Raw genomic sequence first — 26,513 nt, forward strand, 5'->3', positions numbered from 1 at the left:
TTTTTTTTTTTCTTTTTGCCTCTTTTTATTATATGCCTTTATTGATAACCTAAAATATTAGATATGCAATTCTGCCTTCTGTTAAGCAAATGACCCATTATACCTAATGTCCATAAGGGCCATTCCATCTGGAAACCAGAGCCAGTCTCTTAATTGTTCCATGCTAATAGTTAATAAAACATTTGATAGAATTCCTTACATATACCTTTGTTCTTTAGCCTTATGACATTTCATAGAATTATTTATTTAGATGACTTTTTCCTGTACTAGAATTTGAACTCATGGAAAGTGAGGATGTTATTAATAATTTGTTTCTCTGTTATCTAGCATAGCAACTGACACACAGCTGACACGCAACACATATTTGTTAAAGTGAAATTACATGCCACAAAGAAAGCAAGCCTGAAAGAAACAACCTTAGCCTGCATATTAAATGCACAGATAATTGCCTGTTTTATACTAAATGCACTTTTTAACAACAATGAAAAGAAATTTTAGACTGTTTCCTGACCTCTATCCTTTCTTCCTCATGTAAAATAGGTCAAAACGTCTGAACGATCCTTTCTCAGACACGTCTCCTGAATGTGGATTATCACCATGACACCCGGGGAAGCCTCTGGTCCTAACCGGCCTGGACTCTGAGCAAGCGTCCTGACTGCTCTCCTGACACCTGCCACTCCCAGGCCCGGCCACTCGCCGTCTCAGCGCCCCCTGGCGGCCCTTCCCACCCCACCCGCCTCCGGACCTCTCAGGCCTCCCGGCTCCGCCGCAGACCTTCCCGCGCAGGCCCACTCGGGTTCCAGCCGCTGCCTGGGACGGCGAAGGGCCGGCCCGGGCGGTTCTTCCCCAGGCCCTCCGGGGCGTCCCGGGGCGTCCCGGGCCGCACCGGCCTGGCCCCATGGCCCCGGGGAAGGCGTTGAGCCAGGGACCACTGTCCGAGCGGCTTGCCCCGGCCCGGCCGGGCGCGGCGCCACATCCCCGCCAGCCCGGGTGGCAGCTCGGGAAGCCTGTTATATGGCGTCTTCCACGTCCATTTTCACACCGACAATGGTGACGCTAAGGAACTTACACCTCGGCTGAGCCCCGCCGCCCACTCCCCGGGCACGGGAGCTGCTCACAGGCCTGGGATCCGCGAGCGGCCGAGCTTCCTTCTCTGCGCGTGGGCAGGTGAGCCAGAGGCTGGCACGTGGGCCTGTGCGTCCCCCAGCCCTGGCCCCGCCGCCTCCGTACCAGGGGAGCAACTGGAGGGCGCCGCTGCCTCTCTCTCCACACGTGCGCACTTGCCTCTAGGAACTGGTGAGTTACTTCAGTTGTATGTGCCTCTCCAGTGCGACACTTCAGTGTGTACACCAACCGGCGTTATTGAATAGGTGAAGATGATTACCACCTGGTAATGCGTTTCGTTAGTCCCATTCTTACAGAGCCTGAAACTCAAGGCTAACCACCACCCTCCCACCCCCACAACCAGACTTAGAATCACAAAGTAGAATCTTTCTGGTCATCGGATTAGTTTGTTTGTTTGTTTGTTTTTGATATGCAACGAGGAAATTATACTTTAGAGACTAGTGCTTGTTATTTTCCTCACAACGAAACTCTTGAAAGTTGGCATTTACTTTTAGGAAACAAAGACCCTGTTCCACTCAGCTAGTCGATAGACAAACCAGGATAGAACTATGTTGGGAACCCACATCTTCAGCTTCCTATTGCAGCGTATGTTCTATTACATAAGAAAAATAGACAATAGAGGATAAGTAGGACGCTAAAGAAGCGAGGAGAGAATCCAATGTTTCTAGAATCCAGTGTTTCTAAGGAGCTTCATTTTATTTTCCCAAAGTCTGGAGATTATTTGGCAAAGTGTGACGATGCTATGCAGCTCTTTAGAAATTTGTAATTACTCATCTAACATGTACCTAGCTTGGATCTGCAAACTGCTGTGGAAATTTCTAGCAAGTGTAGGAAGAAGCCAGATCAACATTTCTTAGAACGTTTCAGGTCCTGAATGAGCCTCTTGCAGTTTATCAGGACATAAATTCTCAAGAGGTTCTGAGTAGCCACATAACTTAGGGAAGTTGTCATTATTTATCTGCTGCTTTGAGAAACAAGACACTGACTGTGGGCCAATGTGCTAAGAAAAAATTTTACCCAAAAATGTAAATAATGCAGAAGTGCAATATGCCTTTGCTCTTTCTTATAAATATAAGAAAATATTTTCATTAAAACAACCAAAAAATAGGCAAGATTTGTCCAACACCTTTAGAATGAGAGTAACGTGACAGTGCTTCACATGGGGAAAAGTGAAGCTGAATGAGATGAAATTTAGAAACAGAAATGGTCAGGAAAAAACAACAATTCAAAAAGCAAACAAAAGTATTATATGACTGAGAAACCCAAGGCTAAAATAAGAAATTAAGCTAATTTCTTAGGTATCTACTGATTCGTTTCAAGACAAGTCTGGCTTCAGTTTGGGAAGAGCCAAACAGTGGAATTAGCTAAATTTGCTTATGTTTTAAAATCCCCTCAATTTCTTCCCCAAATTCGAGTTTCCCTTTGTACTTCTCACATTACAATATAGAACATTTACTGAACAAAGACCAATTTGGACTAAAATGATATTAGGTTTTGATGATCTACCTATTTTTAGCCTAAGGACTAAGTGGTTTTCTGAATTCACATTCTCATCATTTTAATGAAAATGAGGCAATATGCTGAAATGGTATTTTTTTTAGATTGTATTAAGGTTTATATACCTAGATTTTTCGCATACACTGTGTCATATACTTTTCCTCTAAATCCAATATATTATGAACACACGGATAATGTTTTTACTGCTAACAGCATGCTGCAGGTTTAAAAATTTAGTTTCTTGACCTTTTTCAATTTATTCCAACACTAATAGCAGCATAGTTGTAATGACAGAACTTGACTAAATGCATTAATATACAGTTTTATTATCCAAGAGTTTGGATTTGCACATCCTCACTGTATGTTTATATTACAATATCAAAGACTGAAGACTGCCTTAATAAAACATTTCAAAAACAATGAGTGTCCATTGCTGTGCAACCGTGAAGACACTACTCTGTCTACACAAATCTATTTTTGATGACTATATAAAATAGCTCAATTTAGACACTACATGCCTCAGCATAGTGGTATATTATATTTTTAAAGAGGGGGCTTAATTTAGCAGTATTTCGCATGGGACAATACAAGTTTGATCAAATTTCTTAAGGCCTAACAGGTTGCTTAAAGAAAACTTAGACACAGAAAAAATATCTGACTTGATAAATACCGTCTCTCACAAATGTGACAAACTCTGAATAAATTCTAGCTTTAAAGGAAGTAGGTCAGCCACAAACAGACCTTTTTGTTTCGTATAAGAAGATACTTTCAGATGGCCAGCAAGTGTTTCTAGATATATCCCGTTATTATGCAAAGCTCTCATCTGCTGCTGGACGACTTTAGACACTCATTAAAAACAAACTTTTATCATATATGACCCAATAACTGATTAAGATCTATTCATAAGGGCTTGGATCACATTCTGGCTACATTCTTAAGCATTTTCCATCTTCATGTATCATGATTATGTTGTAAATATCTAATATAATGCATGCTTATCATTAGGATTATTTACCTCTGGATATCATTCCTGGCCTCAAGCCATCCCTCTGAAACCCTGGTTCAAATATTCCCCTGGAAATGACCAAATTCTCAAGTGACAAGTCCAAGTAGATTTCTTGCACTAGACTTGTCAGTGTTCATATTTATACCACCAGTGTATATTTGATAAATACATGATTAAATGTTTTGATTACTTTATTAGTGAATGAATTTGTGAATTTTGGTGTATTCCAAAGTGTGCTCAATAGAAGTCTAGTCCTGGGAGATGCACTGCAATAAAAGATACTATGGTGAAATTTTGGGAACTGATGCATGTTCCTGTCCCTTTCTGGAAAAATCTCAATGTATCTGAGGATACTAAAGACTCTCTGAAGTACTGAAAGTAGAGAAACACATTCCACTTTTATACCCAGTGTGTTCCAAATTTACCTGACCATGGCGATGGGCATCATTGTAACCATACTGTACACATACCTGATGAATAATCATTAAAAGATAACTCTCTCCAAGTTAAAGATTATCTTATTCACTACAAAAGAACCAAATGTTTAAGGTACCATATAGTTTTCTAACACTTGAAATTATTCAAGATTTTATTATAATTTTAAAAATATTTTCATTCAATTAAAAATGAAATTATATATATATAATTAAAATTATTTTATAAAATAGGGCGACAGCAAACTACCCACATTGGCCTCATCTTTAGAAGCCATTGAAAAAAATCAATTCAATTTTAAAAGCCTGTATAGAATATTTTAACTTTATAAAAATAATAATGAATTTTTAAAAATATATTTAAGAGTCAATCGTTATACCATTTGGTTATCAGTTCCAAAAAGCAAGGCATACATGAACATTCCAATTTCCTAAATTTTTATCCAAAATGCATCTTTTTTAAAAAGAAAACTATTCCACATACTTTATACATAATCATCCTAAAGAGCAATGGCACAAATAGCAGTATGATATGCTTTTGGTTTTTTTTGAGGCTTAGTGTTCTAAGTTTTAACAATGATGATATTATAAATTACTGAAAAAAATGAACTTCATAGCTGAGATGCTGACATAATTCTAATCACATTAGTAATACTTTTGCTATAATCCATGACACTAGAAAGATGTAAAAATGTAATTTCTAAATTTTAGAACAGTTGGCCTTCAAGCTATCTATGAGAGGAGTCGACACCAATTTTGTTGACTTGACCTGACTTTAACAGCAGGTAAAGTTATCCCCATAGTGCTACTGCTGTCTGTACACAGTAAAAATTTCTGTAAAAACATATCTCATCACTCTGAAACCTTAATTGCGAGTCAATGTCTTCTATTACAAAAAACCGTGTGTGTGTGTGTATGTGCATGTGTGCATGTGAAACAGAAATAAGCGTTTGATGACATACTATAGTTTTCTTATGTTAAACTTTTTTTTATTATAGTAACATACGGGAGTAATTGAAATAACTTCACCATACAGATAATCACATGCTAGAGCATGACAATGCAACGCTAATTGCACACTGTATTGACATTTCAAGCACATTTTCTGTAACAGCATTTGCATTCATATACAGGTAGTAAAGCACATGGGGATAATTTGAGTCATGATTTATGTTAGCAAATGTATTGCTTTCAAGCTAATCCTCACACCCAGAATCTTCAGCAAATCCAATAATATTCAGATGTTTTAGCATGTACAGTGGTTATTGTATGAACCGAATAGATCAGGACCAAGAATTGCTGTTAGCCTTTGAAACAGAAATATCAGTGTTATCTCATTTTTTTTGTAGGGCAAGCCTTCTTACTAATTGAGGAACTATCTGGTCCATTAATTATAGTTCTACTTAGATAATACAGCACAGTTAATGTAGCATGTGTAACTTGAATAATTTTTCCTCAATATACTATATACCCATTTATGACAAGGCCCGAAAAGGACCAAAAAATGGCAGCAATCTCAAAATGTGCAGTAAATTTTAATACACCAGTTTTGGTTGCAAGACTTAACTTGTAGCCATGTATCTGGCTTTATATGGATCCAGACAATTAATGCATTTTTAGGCATAGAGACTTCAACCTGGTTCTTAAAAAAAATCTCAGCAGACAAACTGAACTTGATGCAACAACATATTTTATCTATGTTTTATTATTGCTGAGGCAAAACCACACCATAAAATGCAAGGAAAACCGATGTCTAAAAGGCAGGATTTCTCTTTTCTTGGCTTTGTTAATACAAAGGTCAAAATTTCACCTTTGAACTAAAAAAGAAGAAATAAATAGAGAATAAGCAGTGTAAGTAACAAAATTGTCATCATGAATATATTTCTAAATTTTTATTTATTTATAAGTCAACGTTAGCCCAAAATAGTTAGATAACCAATACGGTCCTTGAAAATTTAAATTTCTTAATTTAAAGAGAAAAGCAGATTTTCAAAAAATCATCAGGTTGCAGGAACACAATTAATTGTACAGTTATACATTTCATTGTTTAACCCCTAGGACCATGTAAACTAAGACTCAAAGTTTAAATTAACATCACAGAACAGAAAAGGAAAGTTTTCTGTCACTCTTGAGGTATTTACTATTTTTTTAAATAATATATAAGAATGAATCAATGTTTTATAGAAAAATCAAATAATGGCATTTCTGCAGCTATCAATCATTGATACTTTTAAAAAAGTAATGTATATGTTTAGAGCTAAAGAAATTTTTTAAACAATTAGTACTTTGACATCCTAAAGAAGTATTTGGATTATTAAAACGTCTAAAATTTCAAGTTATATACAAAATTCCATACTCATATCCTTTACAAATTAAAAAGAGAATTAAAATGAAATCTTTTTATTGATGTCTAGAAGCTATTATTACCTAGTTGGATATAAATATTAGATGAAAAGAAGTTTAGGTTTCTTCATTTGGGTTTGGTTTGATTTTAGTTTTAGGGAGGAAGAAATAGTTGAAACTGTGTATTTAGATATAATTTTGACATACGATAAAATTTGTAAAGATCTTTGCATCTTACACATAACGAAGAACATCAAACTATGTTCCAGGCAGAGTTGCCATTGCCATTTCTATATTTGATCCTGTTACAACTTGATTTTTAAATATTTAAGGTAAATGCAATGCCACTAAAATAAAAATTTGTTGCTAGTAAAATCAAAATATGAATCACAGTAGTTCCTTCAATAGATTATATAGAGTGAGTGGTAACTAATCTACAATGCTGGATTATACAAGTGAAAACTAATTTATAGTCTCAGACTATGTCTGTAGGTAATGATCTAAAATAAAAAGGTTGCTTCTTAGACAATTCTAGAAATTATTCAAATCTTGCACAGTTCCAAAAAGCATTCCAATCTTAGATCTACTGAATGAGCAGGGATCTGTCTTTCTACAGCAGAATAAATATATGCTTTCATTATAAGTAAGCCAAGTTCCCCTATTAAAAACCTCTGGCAAGATTGAGTCGCTTTTGGAGTTTTCAGATAAAGCTATTTTCTCTCCTAGAAAAGGGAGTCAGACCTATACCATCACTTACGCTGATATGTTTTAACCTATGAATAAAAAATTTATAATAAAAACTGGGAAATAATTTCTGCCTCTAAAACACTTCCATGGCCTCCCAGGACTACCATGGTTTATTGTTGTGTCTTTTCTTCTTAGTTGCTCATTAGGGAAGAACACTACACCAGACACAGCCCATAGCATACCAAGTAGTATATATAAATAGTGAACACAAGGCTTTTATTCACAACTTCATCATATCAAACTAGATCAGTCTAAATAGGCAAAGGAAGGCAATAAAATTTGAACTCTCAAAATAAGGCCAGATATAAGTAGCTAGAGAAATGAAATGTACTTGTTGAATTCAATTTGTTGGGTAGTTTGATGTATTTAAATTTACTCTCAGAGTTTAAATTTGTGTATGTTTGCATGTGTGAGTGTGTTTGTGTTTTCTGGGAAGAGCATTTCTCCTAGTGATAGACATTCTTATTTTTTGTTTTAAATAAAAATTTTGCTCTTGTACAAAAGTTGCAAAGCACACACTCTAGCAAACAACATAACCATTTGTGATTTAAGATAATGCAAAATGAGTGGCAAACTGGGCTGATATCATAGACACTTAAAGATATAGATAAATAGATAGATAGATAGATATAGATATAGATATAGATATAGATATAGAGAGAGAGTGAGTGTGTGTGTATATATATATATAGTGGCCAAATCATGAATTTAAAAGAAAAATGAACTCCATGAAGACTTATTACTTGTTGATCATTCTTAGGTGATTCTGTAGTGTCCCAATTTTAGCATTATTTTTTCTAAAAAATCCGTAACATATAGTGTAGTCACTGTAATTTCCTTCATTCAGATACCCTCATTCTCTTCTTCCACAAAATAGCAAAGTCCTCTTTGGGATGCACACAGCTAGGAAAAGTACCAAATATGGATGTTAGGTAGTCATAAAGAATCAAGTAGCTAGCAATAATTTAGGAAAGAAACAAATTATTTCAGCTAAAAAGACTCAGAAGATGGCTTGAAAAGCAAAATACATCTAACTTATAACTTTGGGTTGCCAATTATTCCGGCTGTGAATTAAACCAGGCCAACTCGCCCCTCTCAGTTCTCCTGCTTCGGGGCCATTTCTTGAAATAGCTTTTAGAATAGAAAAAGGAGGTAAAACATTCATGAATTTGGAAAATAATTAGCAGCTGGGAGAAAATAAAACTGTTGAGGGAAGAAGTTTAAATAAATTCTAAAAAGTGATGGTTGCACTGATGATTTCAATGTCAAGGTAGTGCTGCTTATATTTTTATGGAAAACAAAGCTCATTCTTGGTTTTAAAAACTGTATTCAAGAAAAGGAACTGCTATGAAGCTTTTGCACAATAATTTTGGACAAGAAGAACACTTTGTTCTCTGTTTTGATTTCTTAAAAAACCCTGAAGGGTACAGTGATGACTTGTAATATGTGGTAAGTAAAATATTCTATTCACAATCCTTTAATTGTTTTCTATGGTGCAATGAGAAACTACTGTATTAGACTTTGCAATATAAGTTGGTTTCAACCTTGAAAGATTTATAAAAATAAGTTTGTCTCATTATCCTACAACACTAAAATGTCAGCTCTCCAACTTCTGCAAAACAGGAGAAACTGAATTTAACCGTATGTTAAACCCATCAAAGATACACTTTCCAAATAAAAATGAGTGGTATAAAACATAAAAACCTTATAGAAAGATTTTGTTACCACCATTTTCTGTTCCTTTATGTGATTCTCTATGAAAAGTAAAAATGAAAGTTTACATTTTATTTTTAACCCACTGGATTGTCTTCTGTTTTGTTTTTTATCTTCATTTTATTTATTTATTTATTTATGAGATGGAGTTTCACTCTTGTCACCCAGGCTGGAGTGTAATGGCACGATCTTGGCTCACTGCAACCTCTGCCTCCCAGGTTCAAGTGATAATCCTGTCTCAGCCTCACAAGTAGCTGGGATTACAGATGCTTACCACCATGGCCAATTTTTGTATTTTTAGTAGAGACGGGGTTTCACCATGTTGCCAGGCGAGTCTCAAACTCCTGACTTCAGGTGATCCACCCACCTCGGCCTCCCAAAGTTCTGGGATTACTGAGCCACTGCACCCGGCCTGTCTTCCATTTTAGAACATAATAGATCTCACTAGATCCTTACCGAAAATGTGTGTTATTACAAGCAGCAAAATTTCCACAGAGAGAAATAAAAAGGTTGGAAAATCAGGTTATGACTTTTCTAGTACTTTACAGTGTGCTATAGTAATGATAAACCCGTTTTAAACTTCTTTATCTTATCGAGCAACAACAGGTTTCTAAATCTTTTTGTTTCAATTAAAATGGCTACTATATATGAGAATTTTTAAGGTATTATACTAAACCCTTTTTCATGTCAAAAGGCATGTTATCTAGAAAATAATTTAACACTGTAATGGGATCTTCAAGATCAGTTTTTTTATATACTCTGCAGCAAAAATAACATTTCTAGTAGGAAGGAATTAATTATAAACCTAGCAAGTTCTAGACATTCAGATATTTGTGTAAACAATTTTAACATGGTTTATTACATTTCCAGAAAGGTTAAGTCTTATATTCCATTTTCTGCTAATTCTTCTTTCATATATTATTTAATATAATAAATATATGTTATTTGAGTGCATATGTGTATATATTTTCACACATATATATGTCTTATATACATAAAACAGCACTTAATGGTCATGTTCTTTGCATGTTCAACTTCAGGGGAAAAAAATGAATTGCTATTATGTATAACCAATGGCAGTCTTCCCTTCTGTTTCACAAATGGCCATATCTGGATGTAAACAAGACATTGGAGCGAGTCATTCCAGGTGAATTGTACTTCAAGTTGTAGGTCGGTGTTCTCAAGAAGAACTGGGTACTCCCTGGTAGTAAATACCTAAAAGTGATAGTTACCAAATTAGATTTGTACAAGCAAATTATAACTAACTCTCTCACTAAAGGATTATGTGGTTAGCAATTTACATATTCTATATAAGAAATGTTACTGTAACAAAAATGCAATTCATATAAAAAGATTTCCTCCCCCAGACTGTAGGAAAGGAGAGAAGAATCATATATAGATACAATATATGATATTAGTATCCCAAGACTTCCCATAAAGAGCCATTGTACTCAAATGCTGTGAAACTGTTCATGTGGCTAATGTTAATTTAGAATTCATCATCAGTCCTTGGAAGTAATATGTGGAGTCAGTCAAATATTTCTTTAAAACATGTGATTTGAGACTTTGACTAGCTATATTAACAATAATTGTTTGTTTCAAGGGAGGCAGAACCACTGATTATAATTTAATAATAGATCATTGATGTATTATTACTATTACAGGTAATCTAATAGAAAAAGTTAAAGATTAACATTCCTAATTAGAATATAAATTTTATATTCTTTGGCCATCGAGTGCTTATGATCACAGAATATGAAAAACAATCATGATTACAGGTTGCATATAACCTGTATATGCAACATATAGCCAAATGTATTTCATTATATGAAATACATTATGAAATACTATACATTACATTACATTATATGAAATATTACATTATATGAAATACTATATGTACATATGGCCAAATGTATTTCAAAAATGTGGGGTTTTTTTCAGATTTTAGAAAGACAATCTAGCACATTATATATACTATATTATATAGTAATATGTATATTACTGTATAACACCTCCATCAGGGCCTTGGAGCAGCATCTTGTAAACAAACCATTAACATTTCTGTAGTAAATTGTATTAATATTCACAATAAATCAGATAAAGACTACAAATAACTTCATGTCAGTTCAGGTCAGATTTGCCAGCATATGAGCTACCTTTTTTCTTTTTTTTTGAGACGGAGTCTCACTCTGTCACCCAGGCTGGAGTGCAGTGTTATGATCTTGGCTCACTGCAACCTCTGCCTCCCGGGTTCAAGCAATTCTCCTCCCTCAGCCTCCTAAGTAGTTGGGATTACAGGCGAGTGCCACCACACCCGGCTAATTTTTTTTTTTATATTTTTAGTAGAGATGGGGTTTCACCACGTTAGCCAGGATGGTCTCAAACGGGTTACCTGATTTTTCAAGTTTTCAAAGCTTTGAAAATTAGGAATTGCAAGTAAGAGATTGTGCACCTGTAGAAGCTGTTTTCCTGTGAAAAATCTTGATTAGCATTAGGCCAGTCCAATCTATATATGTCTAGAGAGAAATGGTCAAGGAAATCCACATGAACAAATGAAAACAACACTATTTGAAATGTAAGTCCTACTAATGATGAGAAGGAAATGCTATAAAGTCAGGACAAAGATACTTAGGAGGAATTTCTAAGAGCAGAAGCAGCAATATAAGGAGATTTGTAATTAGCAGTAGTCTTGGGAAATAAACAATGGAATGGAATCATATCTTTTATTTTCTTCATTTGACATTAGAATCCTCCAGGGACAGTATCATACTCCCATAGATACATGAAAAACAGAGGGTCTAGGGCACTATTAGCAGTCTATTCTATGTTAAATAATACTAATAACTATGATAATCCTGCATCAATGGAAAATTATATTTATAGTTGTTTTATATGAATTATGTAGAAAGAAAAGAAATTCATTATAATCAAACTAAATACAGCATTCAGATTAAAATAGCAGAACTTTCTATAATATCCATAAACATTTTATCATGAATTATCTAATATCTTCTAAACCTATTACCTAATATCACAAACTATAATTACTCAAATCATTAAGTTAATAGAGCAGTAAAATAATATAAAACAAACCAAATTAAATCAAAATTGCATTACAGGTCATGAATAATGAAACAAGTGATTTCTCACATCACAGATTATATAAATTATTTTCTTAATATCACTTGGGTAATTTATATGGATTAATTATTATGTCAACAATTGGTGGGGTCATGATGATTGATCCGATATCTTCTGCCATGAAAAAGCTATCCTTCCTATCTAGGGCAAAACTGCAAAAGAAAACAAGGTGTTTGATCAAAATCCACTATTCCATATAAGTTGAGAGTTATTCTACCTTCTACTGAAGATGCATTCTGATAGTACTGGTAATTACACAGTAAACAGTAACTTCTACCAACTTTCTTTCAAAGACTTTCCAAGCAATAGTTGCTACTGACATTTCATTTACATATACTTTTGAGATAAAGATCAGTATTTCACACATGAAAAAATAAAAGCAAAAAGTCCAGGATCACAATTAACTTACACTATTTTACAGAACAAATATTTAAATAATAGTGTTTTCCATGTGCCCAACACTATTGTAATTGCTTTACAGATATCAACTCATTTAGTTCTCATAACAATTCTATGTGGTAGATATTATTGTCAGCTCCATTTTACAGACAAATAAACTTTATGAAGCATACCAGGGTCAAATGCCTTGCTCAGGGTCTCCTACCCAGGAGGTGGCAGAGCCAGGATTCAAATCCATGCAGGCTAGCTCCAGCAGCAGAGCTCCTAGCAACCACACTATACTGTCATGACAATTGTACATAATTATCTTTGGATATTAATTTCGGTTTTAAAACTAATGGGTATAATTATTATACTCATTTTCCCAGAAATATGAAGTATAAAATAATCTAGAAAGCAGAAAGATTATCATGCCACAAACCTAAACTTTTTAATAGCACAGAAAAATATGAAACTTTTTTTTAAGACTTGAAAAGAAGTTCAGCATGAACTAAGAAAAAGCATATAAAATTACATTGGAAGAAACACTTTGCATCCTTAATACAAATCCTGTAGGATATTTTAAAGTGTTGCAGAGAAATACAATGGATTATTTACTTTAATATCTCCATTAATATGTCTTGGGAGATCCCACACTAGCTGAACATTGATGATTGTTTTTGAAATGTTCCTTGCAATGAAGTTAAATAATTTGATTTTTTTTTTAAGCAAGAAGACTATCTCAAGGAAGTGGGCTTATAGATTAAAGAATTTGTGTTAAGCGCCAAAAAAAAAAAATGTGGTAAGTGCACAGCTTATTTTTCTACCTTATTCTTTACTTTCTTTTCTACCTAAAATGGCTCATTGCTAACTCATGTCAAGGAGAAATACCTCAGACTACCCTATTAGTTTCATAGCCTCACTCCTCATCCTTCTCATCCCTAAGGCAGGTGTGTATATCTTTACATAACCATTATATTAAATACAAACATAGAGCCCATATTTATGTAATTCCTGATTGATACAGAATTAGTCTGTCTTTCATGTACCAATTTATTGCTGACCGTGGAGGATCTCTAGAATATGAGGCATTTCAAAACTGGTAGAAATTAAACCTGAAAAACATAAGCTACACTCACCTTCCGTTTCCTCTTCCTGGAGTTAAGACCAGGACCCCTGATTTCCCCAGAGCAATTTTAAGACCCCATTTGGAAAATTCAGGGTAAATAAAGTTCATCAGAATGTTTGTTTGTCCTGTGTTTTTAAAATATTTACATTGTAATGAAATATAGAACATGAAATGTACTATTAGTGTTTTTCTTACCATTTTAAATTGTACAATTCAGTGCATTAAGTACATTCACAATGTTGTGTAACCATCCCATTAATGTCAGAACTTTTTCATCATTTCAAACAGAAACTCTTTATCCTTTTAAGTACTAAAGCCTCATTTTCCCTTCCTTCCTACCTCTAGTAACATCTATTCTATTTTCCAATCTATGAGATATTCTTTATCAATCTCACCAGGTGTTTATCAATTTTGTTAGCATTTTCTAAAATCTGCTTTTGGCTGTGTTTATCTTCTTTATTCTATGTTTGTTTCATTATGTCATTAATTTCTTCTATTTTTATTATTTATTTTTTTCCTGTATTCTTTGGGTTTATTTAAATGCTATTTTGTTACCTCTAAAAATGAATGCTTAGATTTAATGTTTGCCTTTCCTTTTTCCTAATATATTCATTTAAATCTATAAATATCCCTATATTACTGATTTAGCCATATTCTACAAGTTTTATTTCTAATAGCTTTATCACTCAGTTCAAAATATTTTCTTATGTCCATTATAATCTCTTATTTGATTCATGGATTATTTAAAAGTATATTTTTTGACTTTCCAAAGCATAGTTATTCTGTTTATATTTTTCTATTGTTTTCCAGCTTAAAGGCATTTGGTCAGAAAAAGTTCTCTGTATAATTTCAATCTTCTGAAATCTTTGAAATTTGTTTTTTTTTTAATTCCACTATATGGTTGATTTTGTAAAATTTCCTATTGTGCCTGATATACTGAATTCTGAAGTTAATACATCTACTTCTGTATATGACAGTTAAGTCTGTTAATTCTATTCTTAAAAAATTTATGTCTTTACTGAGTTTTTTTCTGAAAAATGTTTATTAAATCTTCCTCAAGGGTTGTAAATTTATCTCCTTTTCATTTCTGTCATCTTTTGCTTTGCAAGCCATCGCGAGCATTGTTACTCCTAGGAATCTAGAGTGTTGACAACAGCCCCCATCTTTAGCAGACCCTGAGCTCCTATTTTATCCCCTCGGCTTTTGACAAGACTGTCAAAAGCACTGCTTGGCACTAACAAGTACTCACTAACAGGTACCAGGTTAACAAGTACTTTCGAGCAAATGTGGTATTTTGTACAGCTTTTCTAGTTACTATCAGATGCAGGATTTATCCAAATATTTAATGTTCTATTACCAAAAGCAGAAATGCTAACTTGGTAGTTTTTAAAATGTGTTTTAGCTATGGAACCCCTCATGAAATGAGCTTATGTGAAAGCTCGGCACATGAAAGGTAGAAACCCAGAAATGCTGAGGCTCAAAAGTGGCAGAAATCCCAAAGCTTCCCAATTAAGCCTAGGTACAGTGGAATATTGAGCAGGTCTCAAGAACTCTAGTATCCTGGAGAGATATATGTGTATTTCTAACTGACCACCTGGCTTTAGATACACAGTTCTATTTGCTCAAAGTTATTATGAGTCCATCTCTGAGAAATGTCTTTCATTTGATATGCATATATTATTTTTTCTGAGACTGCAAAGTTGAAGGCCACTCTCTTCCATGTAATAGATGCCATATACTCTTTAAATCCCCTTAAGAAATATCCTATAGATCTTTGGTAAAGATAAACCTGGTCCATAAACCTGTCTGAGGTTAGTTCTATTTTCCATCTGTTTTACTTTTATAAACAAATTAACCAAAGTTAAATCTCCTCATAAATTATTTAGGTGTACCTCATAAATTATTTATATTAGGTATATTTATTTGTAAATATTATAAATATAAATTCATATTATCAAGTATACTTCATAAATAAAATGTGTCAATCTTCAATTTATTCTACAATAAAATGCAGAATGTGACTTCTACATTTAAGTAAAATGCTAAAGAGTTTGTTTCTTACTGTGAGGAAAAGTAATATGGCCACTTTTTACATGTTGTTAAATTAATGTGACATTAACTTGGGTTTTAACAGCTAGATATTAGGGAGAAATGTTTATCCCTTTGCTCCTTGCATTCCAGTATAGAAGAATTTCACTACTGTGAACTTCCTGGCCTCTTACCAGAACCAAATTATATGATTTGTGGATTTAAAAGAAGAAAACAGGCATGCTTGGCTCAGCCTCTTTTGTCTTTCTGGCTCTGCCTTTCTGCAGTGAGGATGCATCTTTTCTTTTTTTTTTTTTTTTTTTTTAGACAGAATGTCGCTCGTTACCCAGGCTGGAGTGCAATGGCACGATCTCGGCTCACCGCAACCTCCGCCTCCTGGGTTCAGGCAATTCTCCTGCCTCAGCCTCCTGAGTAGCTGGGATTATAGGCACGCGCCACCATGCCCAGCTAATTTTTTGTATTTTTAGTAGAGACGGGGTTTCACCACGTTGACCAGGATGGTCTCGATCTCTCGACCTCGTGATCCACCCGCCTCGGCCTCCCAAAGTGCTGGGATTACAGGCTTGAGCCACCGCGCCCGGCCGAGGATGCATCTTTTCTTACTCTCCTGCCAATGCTAAAGGAACTAGACTTTATGGGCTAGTGACAGTGGAAGGTTTGCATTGATTCTGCTCTCCCTTTGACAGGATAGGTAAGTTTAATTCCAAAATTCAGTATTAGAAAACTCACTTGGCTCACATCTACACCATGTTCCCCATTGTAACTTTTATCAGTAATAGCACTGTAGAGTAACAGAATAACAGATGATGACCATATATCTAACTCCAGTATTTCTCTATCAAACGGTTCTGAACTTTGGCAGGAATGAAAGTGTATTTACTGACATCTCAAAATGATTATAATCATAACACTGGGGCCATCTTGGCCATTTGTCAGAAATCCAGAAGTCAAGATTCCATGGATGGGAATATCTCTTTTGACCACCAGCGGGGGAAGAAAATAAAAAAGTCTGAAGCAACCATAAAGCTTACCTTTTTCCTCCAATGTAACCAAGAAGACTCATCCTATTTTGTGTACCCACAAAAGCTACAAGATCCATCAATGGAAATTAGTTTACGAAATCTAGAATTGTAGAAGTGATATTAAAGAATCTCAAGGAATTCCTTCTTAGACTGAAATTTAAGATTTTCCTGACTGTGCTCTCAGAGTATCACCCCTTAACAAGAAGGTTCTTCATTTATATAGTATGATGTCCAAAAATGGCTATCATTCTTTTAAATCATACAAAAGTATTAATGAAAAGTATTAAGAGTTTTATTGCAATAATTTGCTCCATTCAAACCATTAAAACTGCAGAATATAACTTTGATATTTAAATATTTTTATTAATGGTTACTTTTACCACTACTATTATTGTGATCAACCCGCTTCTATTTGTAGAAGAGTTAAAACCGGTTAAATGTCCCGTAACATTACAATGACAGAATCCAAGACAAACAAATATTTAAAATGTCTCAATACTTTCTATTAAAAATATTCTGAGCCACTCTGCTGTTACAGCTCACATTTGCAATAAAGTTAGCTTTATTATACTCCCTCAGATTTTTTTAAATAAACAGATCAATTTCTAGGTGTTTTCAAGAAAAGAAAATCCAAGCTATAGTGGTTCCATTTTCCTCATTTTTTTTTTTTTTTTTTTTTTTTTTTTTGGAATGGAGTTTCGCTCTTGTTGCCCAGGCTGAAGCGCTGGAGGGCAATGCTGTGATTTCCGCCCGTCACAACCTCAATCTCCGCCTCCTGGGTACAAGCAATTCTCCTGCCTCAGCCTCCTGAGTAGCTGGGATTATAGGCATGCACCACCATGCCCGGACTGCCTCGGCCTCCCAAAGTACTGGAATTACAGGCATGAGCCACCATGCCCGGCCCTCATTGTTTATTCAACTATTCACTGACTTTTTTGACTCTGGCTTAGTTTTTCAAAGTCGTGGCTTAATTTCTTCTATCCTGAATAGCACTACATCTTACAAATACTAAAACTAAAGTTACACATTCATCTTTATTTTTAATGGGAAGTATAGTTGTCTTGAGAAATGCTAAAAGGTACTTTCTTTACTCTGTATTTTTGTAGCTTAAAAGCAATATTGTTTTTCATGTTTTTTGGAAAACTATTTCAACTGTTAATTTATGAAACTCATTTTTCAAATAGCTTGACAAAATTTTACCTTCTACATATATGGTAATGAAGGAAATAGCAGAAGTAAATTGAACAATAAAAATGAAACCAAAGGTATCTTCCCAACTGTAGTAAGCTCAAGGATAAATATTGAAATAACTCTATTGGAGAACAAAAGTTAAATATATTACCAAATTTTGGATGCTCTTGCTCTGAACTTTTGAATGTGAAAGTATATAAGTCAAATAACTTCATTTTCAAGTATGTTTTATCACCTTTATATTCATGATTGCTGTCCTTGTTCAATCCCTTAAAGGTAAAGACTGTACTGATTAAAAATATTTTGCAGATAATAGCACGTATGAATTTTCAGTCTTTAGCTTTTTTCCTAGTCATATAAATAAAAAAGCACTCTCAATTTCAAACTGTGTTTTAGCATTACTTTATATAAAACTCTCAAGGGTTAGAGAATGTGAACAAGTACCTGGAATTACCCCAGTCAGGACCAATGCCTGAGAGTGATCCTCTTGTGTCAGTTGCATATTTGTAAACCACTAGCAGGCACTGTTTACAAAGCTCTACCAGGCGCTGGCAACACTGGAGCTGCAAAGGAGTCACCACCTCCGAGCTTTTATTGAATATACTCTCCCAAGAGGATCTGTTGGCATGGAAACAGACATGATCTCATGTTGGCTGTTAAAAATGACAACCAGCTATATCACTTCCCTAGCAACAAAACCAGTAAGGGAAATAGAAATGACCTCATACATTTGCAATAACTATGAATGGTTTAAAGTTATATAGTAAGTATCAATTAGGAAATTAATCTTTATATTAAAGAAACAAAATATCAAATGCATATACGATGTGTGTGTGTGTGTGTGTGTGTGTGTGTGTGTGTGTGTGCACGCGCGCGCGCGCACATGCACGCGTGAGACAGAGAGAGAATCTCACTATGTTACCCAGGCTGGAATACAGTGGCTATTCACGGGCATAATCATGATGCACTAGAGCCTCGAACAACTCCTGGAATCAAGTGATCCTCCCCCATTTTAGCCTCAAAGTAGCTGAGACTACAGGCATGTGCCACCTTGCCCAGCACTGTTTGTTCTTAAAGCTTTTAAAGTTGCCAACCCTCATGGGTAATAGGAGAGTTTTCCAACACCTCTTAAAAAATTGAGTTACTCTATATTAACGTATTTGTAAAATTAAAATACTGAGCTAATTTCTCAAAAGTTAAGTATTCTTGGAATTTAGGCTTTCTCGGAATCTGTATTTACCTTAACATTAATAATGATCCCTCAAAATAATTAAAAAGTTGCTGAGGCCAGGCGCAGTGGCTCATGCCTGTAATCCCAGCACTTGGGGAGACCAAGGTGGGTCGATCACAAGGTCAAGAGATGGAGACCATCCTGGACAATATGGTGAAACCCCCTCTCTACTAAAAATACAAAAAAAAATTAGCTGGGCGTGGTGGCGCACACCTGTAGTCCCGGCTACTCGGGAGGCTGAGGCAAGAGAACTGCTTGAACCCAGGAGGCGGAGGTTCCAGTGAGCCAATATCACACCACTGCACTCCAGCCTGGAGCCTGGTGACAGAGCAAGACTCTGTCTCAAAAAAATAAAAATAAAAAGTTGCTGAAACAATTGTTGATCTCTCTTCACTAGGAGAATTTAGGTGAATACCTTGATTGTGACCATCCCTTGCAAAATACTTTTAGACAAAGCTATTATCTATGATAATCCTAGAGCACAGATTCTCTGTGCTAGAAGTTATGCTATCTTAACAAGTACTGCGCTACTGCAATGCCAGAAGCAGTATGCCTCCTCCTCCATTGCACTCAGCTTATTCCAAAGCAAATGGTACATTCTTCCTTTAATTTTGTGGTGGTATGCGTGAGTGTGGGTATGGGTGTGTGTGTGTGAACAACTCCTAAGTTTACCATCATGGCATTATGGTTTACATCAGGAAATACCTCACTACTTTACCACCAGGGAAAGAGAAAGAGACAGAGAGAGAGAGAGACACACACACACAGAAAGAAAGATTTATTCCTCATACTTATTCTTTGAAACTCTTCAAGCCTCCAGGGGAAAGTCTGGTTTGAGACTTAGTAATGATTCACATCTCATTTTACATAAACCAATTCACATAACCCTCAGAGAGAAAAGCACAGACTTTCATAAAGGAAAAAGTATTCAGAACAATATTTTCCTGAAGAAGTGAACTTCCCAATGGGAAACACAAAGACTTCACCTTCAACCTTCTGTGGATATTTGATATATTTGGAATTTTTTAAAAATGCCTTAGAAACCGAAATGAATTTTTTACTAGAATGGCTACTGTTTATTTTTTCAGAGAAACATGGCCACAAATAGACAGCATGTCACCAAGGAATGAGAGATTTTCTTAATAGGAGTAAGATTCAAATGAGCTAATTGTAAGAAACAAATTTTCTTCAGTGTTCTGAAATGTTCAGGACTAAATATAATAGGCTTTTAAAATATTCCTTTTTAAAATTGTCAAACAAAAAAGTTACTTTTATTTAGGAAACAGTAATTTGATGGTTAAATTAACTGTAAAAACAAAATTTTAATTATTGCTAAATACAAGAAAAACTAGATATAACACATGCGTTTATCAAGATTTACAGATGTAGATATAGATATAAAATCTACTTACCTAATTTGATCAAAAAATGCTGGAAAAATAAATTAATTAGGGAATATGTTTATAATTAGTATACTTTGATTTAGTAGACCCTATAAAATTTCATATAAATGTGAATACATACAAAAAAATCCTGTGTTTTGATGGTCTACCTAGCACTTTTCTTTCTGCTGGGATTTTGGTTCTGTCTACAAAAGTCTACCTCCATCACCACCCTCTACTCTCAACTTGGATATATTTATTATATTTATTTTTTGATACTTTGGACCTATTTAATCAGATCTACTATCAGGTGACTCATATTATGGTAATTTTTCTTTAGAGGTAGGAAAAGAACAAATAAAATGTAAGAAAGCTAAAAGAGCTTCTTCTGTACCCCTCAAATCTGATGTAACTTCTCAAATAATATGTGAGTTATAATATGACCAGCTTTGGCTTCTCATTCTCTCATTCTCCCTTAAATATTTAAAATAAATATATGAATCAAAGTCCTACACATATTTATTTCCAGTGTGTGTATTTACCACCACTAGCCAAGACTACATTCTAGAATATATTAATCCATATTTAGGTTTCAACATACCAAAACCCTCAAGAAAATGAAAGCAACCTATTTAATTTGGCACTAGGCCAGTGGTACCCCTCTACACAAAGGAAACCTGAATATATAACTGTATCCCCTACTCCTACCTGCACCTGGCATAGCTGAATAGATGTGAAATGCCTCTATAAGACCACAGTATTTCAACTTTCAACACTAGCAACACAAAGTATTTTTAAAAGGCCAAAGGAGGTAAAAAAAAAATAGCTAAAATACCAGTGTTTTTATCAAAGAACCCAGTTCTCATCTACCTGCTTTTTAAATTTAAATTCCAAGGAAATAGGGTCACCAAAATCTATGAATTCAAAAAGAAAAATTAAATGATTAAAAAGTTCTTTCTGGCTCTCCCTAATCCTCACAGAAATATAAAAGGAAATCACTTTAAATGACTTTTTTAAAGTAATATAACAGTAAGATATAGAATACTGAATACCTCTGGCAACAAAGGAGAGTTATTCATGAAATCCAAAGACTTAGAAATCCTCACATTATCCAGTAATCCAGTAATTTTCACCCCACTTTCTCATCAAAACATTTCATAAAGCAGTTATCTAAAGAGTGAAACTGATTCATTCATTTCTCCCCTGGTACAAGTCCTAACTGAGTAGCCCAAAGTTAAGCAGGAGAACAGAGAAAGGAAAAGTTGTGGTAGGTTTCCCTAGATTTGGTCCAGGGGTTTTAGTGATGCTTAAAACAGAAAACATCCTTGTCCCTCTTTTTTCGTCTTCCAGGCTGCTAAAGTTTATACACACCAACACAGTAATCACCAACAGAAAGATTAATGACCTAAAAAGTATAACAACACAGCCAATTGAAAGTGGCATGAGAACAGGGAGATTCACATCATTTTAAATAGTCTATACATTATGCGTACCTTTTCAAGTACGCATAATCCAGCCTAGAAATACGCTGCTGCCTTAGAATGTTCCTTAAAGTTTCTTCTTGTCCTAAGATTCTAAAAGAAAAGCTTTTATATGTCAAACCCCCACAGGAAAATACTTTTGGCTTGGGAATCCAAGCTAGATTCTCTTCTTTTGGGTTTATGTATTAGGATTTTGAGTGGAAGTGAGGCTTTCCCTGACCATGCATTCCTTCTCCCATATTACCCACTCTGCATTTTCCTCTTGGCTTTACCCCACGCTATTCTTCCCGTAACTCTCAGCTGAAATACCACTTCCCATAGCCACTATTCCCTACCTCTCCAGCCTAAGTTTGAATCCCATAGAACCCCAGACTTCCTCTATGCCAGTAAAACATGGTATGTAATCTTATTTACGGAAATTCCAAGAGCTATTTCCTTAGAAAGTGAACACATTCCAAATGTGGGCATCATAACACCCCCAAGATGCTGCATGTAATAAAAGGGTTGCTGGGCATGCTCATCAGCAGCCTGGAAGAGGAAAAGAGAGGAACAAGGGTGTTTTCTGTTTGATACATCAGTAAAACCCCTTGGCCAATCTAGGGAAACCTACCACAAAGATCTACATTACTCTGGTGTTTCTGGAGGTACACAGGGGATGGTTTACTTTCTTTGTTTTATTGTTTGGGATATTGACAGGCAAAAGCAAGAATCAAGGCCTTGGATTCTTAGATAAAATCAAAGACTTGAATTATATTTTTCTAGGATTTTACACCTAACTGTGAAAGAAAGTTCAACTTCATATTAAAATAATTCCTTAAAAACTGAGAAGAGTAGATTTTCCCCATGACAGTTAGACTGTTGGACCAAAGGTTAAAGGAGTATACATTGACAAGGCATGATCCGTAGGATAAAGAAGAACTATTCTGGGTCCAAACTGAGAATCAAACACACACAGTACTAGTATTGTGTGACTTCACTAAATTTAGGAAACCTAAGAAACTCATTAATGCAAAATAAAATTTGATATTAAACTCACCTCTTTAAACTACTAAATTGAAAGAAGTAGATGAGAGTGGAGGCAAACTGGTCTCAAAACTACTCCTGCCCCACCTGCCCAGGCATAGTAGGCTAGGGATTTGGCTAATGCTATGGACCTGCAGTAAAACAAGCTTGGCAACCATTGGCAGATCTGCTTTAGGGAACATCAATGAAGCACAGAGTTAAGGGCTTGGGCTTTTGACTCAGACTACCTGGATTTAAATACAGGCTCATACAGTTACTATGGGAAACTGAGTAAATTATATACTCTGTTTATGCTTCAATTTCCTCATCTGTAAATGAGGGTAACAGTTTCCTCCAAATACTTTTTGTGGAGATTATACAAATATTTAATATGTAAAACAATGGCAGACATTTAGTAAGCCTTCAATAAATTCTACTTACTATCCCTATGATTACTAGTACTAATAGATACCATCAGAGAAACTGGCAGGCAGTATTGTACCAAGGATAGGAGAAAAGGATTCTAAATCAAGTTAAAGTATGACAGCAAAATAGTTCAGAAAAGAGGAACCATAGAAGCAAGGAAGCACCACTTTATGGGTATCTTTAGAGTCTGGTGTTGGAGATTATCTATGGACTCAGAGAGACAGCACTGATTTCACTAACAGATTTTCTCATTGCTCTCCATGGTAGAGAGTAGCTGGGATTCACATACAGCATAAAGCCAATAGATCAACCAACAGAAAAAAACATTTCCATTATGAGTTCAGGTTGGGAGAACTTTTACAGAGAGCCATCAAACAAGGGGCTGCAGAGCTCAAATGTTTCACTTAAGTCTCTGTAGAAATAAGAGCCCAAATTAATCTCAGATTTCATCACACCCCAGGTTGTCTTATTAATTCTCCCTATTGGTGAATGGCAGCTAAGAAAAAAACATGGAAGAAAGACTGAGTCTCCAGATGATATGAATGATTCTGTATCACATGGCTAAAACAGTTAAATGGAGGACATTCTGAGATCATTTCAGAATGGAACAGTCTGTTTAGGTTTTACAGAAGAGGTAGGTATAGTATGGGGCTTTACATAAGATTCAAATAATACAGAGGGTACCAGAAAGTTGGGTTGTAGAAAGCCATCCAATCAGATATTCAATAACATCAACAGTTCTAAGGAAGAAAGTGACAATTTTTTAAGAAATCTGAAAAGCAATGAGTTTGTTTTTCTGGAGCAGAATTCAAGTAGGAAAGTAATGAGAAGGAAGACTGGGGAATAAGAAAACAGCATATTAGATAGCCTTGTATCTGCAGATAAGAAAACTAGACTTAAATGATAAAGGAGGAAAATCACTACAGATATTAGGAAATAATTCCAACAGTAAGATGGAGACGGGAAACAAAAAACTGGAAGCAAAAATGCCTAGAAATCTATTCATTTCACCTAGCTGTCTTACCAAAAAAGATTCCTTTTGTCTAAAATCCTGTCATACTTTATCTGCATCTCTTTTATAATGATGATTAGTCCATTCTCATGCTGATAAGAAAGATATACCTGAGACTGGGTAATTTACAAAGAAAAGAGGTTTAATTGACTCATAGTTCAGCAAGGCTGGGCAAGCCTCAAGAAACTTAGAATCCTTTGGGAGGCTGAGGTTGGCGGATCATGAGATCAAGAGATCGAGACCATCCTGGCCAACATGGTGAAACCCCATCTCTTATAAAATACAAAAATTAGCTGAGCATGGTGTTGCGTGCCTGTGGTCCCAGCTACTCAGGAGGCTGAGGCAGGAAAATCACCTGAACCCAGGAGGTGGAGGTTGCAGTTAGCCAAGATCATGCCACTGCACTCCAGCCTGGCAACAGAGTGAGACTCTGTCTGAACTAAAAAAAAAAAAAGAAAGAGAGAGAGAGAGAAGAAAGAGAGAGAGAGAGAAAGAAAGAAAGAAAAAGAAAGGAAAGAAAGAAAGAGAAAGAAAGAAAGAGAGAGAGAGAGAGAAAGAAAAACTTACAATCGTGGCAGAAGGGGAAACCAGCACATCCTTCTTCACATGGTGGCAGCAAGGAGAAGTTCCAAGTAAAAGGGAGAAAAGCCCCTTATAAAACCATCAGATCTCATGAGAATTCACTCACTGTCAACAGAACAGCAGCATGGGGATAACCACCCCCATGATTCGATTACCTCCCACTGGGTCCCTCCCACAACATGTGGGGATTATGGGAACTACAATTCAAGATGAGATTTGGGTGAGCACACACCAAACCATATCAAATGATTCATTTGTATATATCTTACTTCATCTGCTAGAGACATCAGAGTTTATAGGTTAAGAGCATGAACTCTGGGGTCAAGGCTAACTGAGTTCAAATCCCAGTTCCACTAGGTCCTTAGCACCTATCTGTGCCTCAGTTTTCTTATCTATAAAATGGAGATAATATAAAATCTGATTCAAACAGATGTTATGAGGATTAAATCACTTAACACATGTAAAGTGATTAGAACAGTACATCTCACACAATAAGTGATACAGCTATTATTTTTGTCAGATTCAACATTGTATCTCCAAAATATTTGCACAAAAGTAAATACTTGATGATTATTGAAAGAATGAATGGAAACAAGTTAGTTTAGCCATATGGGAATGTGATAGAAAAACTAATAGGATTTAGCAAATGACTGAATAAAGACAGTGAGAGAAAAGGAAGATGCAGATGCCCCTGTGATATCCAACTTGTATGACTGAGAGAATAACAACAGGATTAAGGGAAGCCGAGAAAGGAAGCCATTTCCGAATAAAGGACATGGAATGTTTAGTTTTAGATATATTGAGGCTAAAATGACAATGAGTCACAGCAGCTTTAGCAGCCCTGGGATTCCGGGGAGGAGGTGAAACATAGCCATAATTTTAGAAGTCTGTTACATAAAGGTGACTGCAGAAGAACTTCAAGGATATTGGTTTGTATCTTCTTTAATTGGACTACCTTCTCTCCACTGAATTCAAATTAATTAGGTGGTGTTGTGTTCACATTCATCATATTATCTAAATCAGCTTAACTGATCCAAATTATAGTTGAGTACTAAAAATTATATGCAGTAAGAAAATCCATATTTTAAAAGATCATTCAAGCCTTTTATTGGACTACCTCTGTAACTCAATAGTAAAATATTAAAAATGATTACAATAAAAGATGACTTAGAACTTACCCTGAATCACAGAAACAGTTCCACAGCCCTTGGCCATGACTCCAGAGTAAGCGATTAAAAACTCGGTTGAAAATCCGATACAAATTTACTTCTTCAACATCAGGAACCTTCCAGATGCGTGGAAGAACTGTACGAATGCTTGTTTTCACTATGTCCAAAACCTAGTGAAAAATCCAAAGTGCTTAAAGTCCAGGAATGTATATCTGTGTCTAAAATTCAAAGATGCAGCTTGAGCCCAGAACTAGACCAGCCTAGGCAATATAGTAAGATCCAGTCCCTGCTAAACTTTTTTAAAAATTAGCCTGGCACTTTGGTCCACACCTGTAGTCCCAGCTACCTGAAGGGTAAGATGGGAGGACTACTTGAGCTCAAGTGGTCAAGGCTGCAGTAAGCCATGATTAAAAATAAATAAATAGAGGCCAGGCACGGTGGCTCAAGCCT

At 35.3% G+C, this 26,513-nt stretch overlaps 1 protein-coding gene and 1 long non-coding RNA gene across 2 annotated transcripts in view; one reads left to right on the plus strand and one right to left on the minus strand.

The window, feature by feature from the left end:
* Positions 1-724: 724 nt before the first annotated feature.
* LOC120366053 (uncharacterized) lies at positions 725-18,223 on the plus strand. Its single transcript, XR_005580830.2, has 3 exons — positions 725-1,296; positions 13,117-13,189; positions 16,428-18,223. It is a non-coding gene; the product is annotated as an uncharacterized LOC120366053 (long non-coding RNA).
* Positions 5,025-26,513, minus strand: part of TTLL7 (tubulin tyrosine ligase like 7) — an 83,267-nt gene continuing 61,778 nt past the window's right edge. The window contains exons 18-20 of the mRNA XM_003921374.4: positions 26,073-26,233; positions 18,223-18,396; positions 5,025-10,080 (exon numbers count right to left, since the gene is read on the minus strand). Of these exons, the coding sequence (XP_003921423.2) occupies positions 9,960-10,080; positions 18,223-18,396; positions 26,073-26,233 (456 nt within the window). The 3' untranslated portion in view covers positions 5,025-9,959. The remainder of the gene's footprint in view (positions 10,081-18,222; positions 18,397-26,072; positions 26,234-26,513) is intronic.

This window comes from Saimiri boliviensis, chromosome 11, assembly GCF_048565385.1.
Source record: "Saimiri boliviensis isolate mSaiBol1 chromosome 11, mSaiBol1.pri, whole genome shotgun sequence".
Classification (NCBI taxonomy): Eukaryota; Metazoa; Chordata; class Mammalia; order Primates; family Cebidae; genus Saimiri; species Saimiri boliviensis.